This window comes from Colletes latitarsis, chromosome 14 (genome assembly GCF_051014445.1).
Source record: "Colletes latitarsis isolate SP2378_abdomen chromosome 14, iyColLati1, whole genome shotgun sequence".
In the NCBI taxonomy this organism is placed as follows: domain Eukaryota; kingdom Metazoa; phylum Arthropoda; class Insecta; order Hymenoptera; family Colletidae; genus Colletes; species Colletes latitarsis.
Genome location: NC_135147.1, coordinates 29,610,335 through 29,613,115, shown reverse-complemented (window position 1 = coordinate 29,613,115; position 2,781 = coordinate 29,610,335). Strand labels below are relative to the sequence as shown.

Sequence of the window (2,781 nt, the reverse complement as noted above, 5' to 3'; positions counted from 1 at the left end):
GAATCGTAACTATTGTTCGTTGTTATTTATATACATAAATAGTAAATTGTATAAATTCTATTGCATTTGTATGTATTCGGAGAGCAACGGTGGAGTCGCGTATGGTCTCTTACCGATGCAACCCTTGTCGCGGTCACCAAACAAGATTCGTTTGGTTCCGTTTCGTCGTCCCATGGAACGTACTGTAGACCGCTTTTCTCTCATACCAGACCTCGTGTTTTTCAATTTTTCGGTTTCTTTATTCGCATTCCCGGCTGTCGCAGCATCCGATTTTCGTTCGTGAACCATTTCGCGCCTCTGTTTTCGGTTTGCCCCTTCTTATCTGCGGATTCATAGGAGAGAGAGACGATCCTCGGCACCGCGAGTCGCAAATCTCTTCGTGTTCTGCAAACGAGAGCGAACCTCGATCGTCGAAACAAACGTCGTGAACTGGTTATTTTTCCCGGGTGAATTGGCGTACACGAGCGGGAGAAAAAGTAACGCGTGAATGTGGGCGAGAGAACGAGTGTTTTAATACGGATCCTTCGCTTTTCGTTGATCGCGATCAAACCCAATTGGCGACGAAACCATTCGAATCCGTTACGAGAAAGGATAAGAAGAATCGAACTATTCCGCGTGAGACGAAAGAGACACAACGGTGGTCACGAGAATTCCGTGGAACGTCGCCCCTGCACAGCCCGCCACACCACGACAGAATCATTGAATGATTAAAATATAAACAAAAAAAAAAGAAAAAAAAAATAATGAATGATGTTTTATTAATATTGTACATATTTTAAATAATTGAAGACGGACAAACAGATCGCGCGTGAATGGTGACCCACGAGAAGGCGCTCCGCTTGAAAGGATCGCCTTTTGTGCACGGGTCCCCTGTATTCTTTTTTCTGTTCTTCGTTTTTAGCGTCGCATACACAGTCACACACGTACACACGTATATACACACAACAGCCACACACAGCATACACTCGCCGAGAAACACGCGTGAACATAGAGACACATGTAACACACCCTCAGAGATAAAAACGTACACCGCTCTACCAACTATCTCTTCTGATTGACGATTCCTTTCATATTGATTATTCTGTAAGTTCTGTTTTCACACGTGAAATACATTAAGGAAGAAACGAGAGACATTGTCCAACCCAAGTGTCATTACTTTTGATGTTAAATAAAAAATACATAATTAATAAAGCCCTCTTTATCCTACCTTTCTATTTGGTACTTTCGGATACGCGGGCACGAGAAGTCGTATGCGAAGTTTGGCGAAAGAAAAAAGGCTTCATTTACTGTCATAGTAGTATTTATTACGCTTATTTACACTTGTAATCGTTCTGGATATATGTTTGATTCGTATAAATTTTAATTTCACGTACACCCGTCGTTTTCATTCGATCTCGGACGACGCCAATTTCTGTCTGTCCCTGTGTAAACTTTTCTTGCGTAACCTTTGAATGTGCTTCTTCAATTTGCCCGAATTTTTCAGTTCTTCGTATTGAGAAACCAAGTCCAAAACCCGTCTTTCGGCTGTACAACAAAACCAATGTTTTTTTAACTTATAAACAGTACGTTTGCATCGTTTGGAAATACTTACTTTTCTTTTTGAATACGGGTTTCTCGCCTCGTTTAATGCTCTCGACTATCTCCTTCTTCTCTGTGCTCATCTTCTCCTGTTGTCGTCCTTTCCTTCTCTCCTCGCGTAATTGATTTTCTAATCTTTGAATAAGGTATTTGATCTTCTTTATCATTTTTGGATCCTCAGTTTCATTTAATTGTTTCTTTAACTTTTCTAAATCGTTCTGCTTCACGTCGGTTAGGAACCCATAAGCCTTTTTAAACTTTGTTTGATCAAACTTGCCACAAAGGCTGTCAAACCTGGGATCTCTGGGAATATTTTTCTTCACGCATACGACTTCTCTAAATCGTGACACAGGCTTCTTCGCCGACATCTCTCGTGGTCTGTTCTTATTTTCCCGTTTGAAAACGACTTTCCTAACCTTCCTGGGGCCAAATAGTGCTTCATTGTAAACTTTAGTTCCCAATTTCTCTTTAAGTTTCTGTAAATCTTCGAAACTCATCTCTGAAAGTTCCGCCCTGATTTGTTCCTAAATCATAACAGCTCGTTAAATCATTTAAATCTAATTTAAGCATACCTTTTATTCGTTTAGAACGTAAACATAACCTCTTACGCCAAAGTAAGCTCTCTAAATACTGCACGTTAACGCAAAAATTAAATCAGAAATATGTTTCTTATAAACCTACTTGATCCTTGTCTTCGTTAAGAAGGGCATCTTCTTCGTCGCTCATGTTAAATAGCCAAAAATTGATTTGAAATGACCGATCTCCTTGTTTTCTCCACAGAATATCCAGTAGATCGCCATATTTTATTTTCTGCTTAGTTTTTTATATTCAATAGTAGAGTGCGCTAAACGGATTAATCGAACTTGCATACATACGTCGGTACAGTTAATTTATTTAAATAAATTGAATAAGGGGATATCAGAACGCAATTGTTACTACATAAAGTATCACGATTGATTTGCAGTGATGTAACTTAAATGTATCCAAGCTATTCAAATATTTAAGCAACTAAATTTTGTCAAGTTTCGGTTTAAATTTCAAGTACTTGAATATTACAAGCATCTTGTTGTCTCTTTCTCTCTGTTACAAATGATTACAAATTGTACATATTAGTTCTGGAGTTTGGCCATTAGAAGTGCTAGCTTACGGCTAGAAAAGTGTGGGTCGGAACATATACGATTTGTTGCAAGGAATACAGCATTT

At 38.9% G+C, this 2,781-nt stretch overlaps 1 protein-coding gene across 1 annotated transcript; it reads right to left on the bottom strand.

The window, feature by feature from the left end:
- Positions 1-1,282: 1,282 nt before the first annotated feature.
- On the bottom strand, positions 1,283-2,537 carry LOC143349717 (ribosomal RNA processing protein 36 homolog). Its single transcript, XM_076781179.1, has 3 exons — positions 2,260-2,537; positions 1,592-2,102; positions 1,283-1,524 (listed from the first exon to the last, which is right to left on the bottom strand). Exons 1-3 carry the CDS (start codon positions 2,302-2,304, stop codon positions 1,385-1,387), a joined length of 696 nt encoding a protein of 231 aa, XP_076637294.1. The 5' UTR covers positions 2,305-2,537; the 3' UTR covers positions 1,283-1,384.
- Positions 2,538-2,781: the final 244 nt, after the last annotated feature.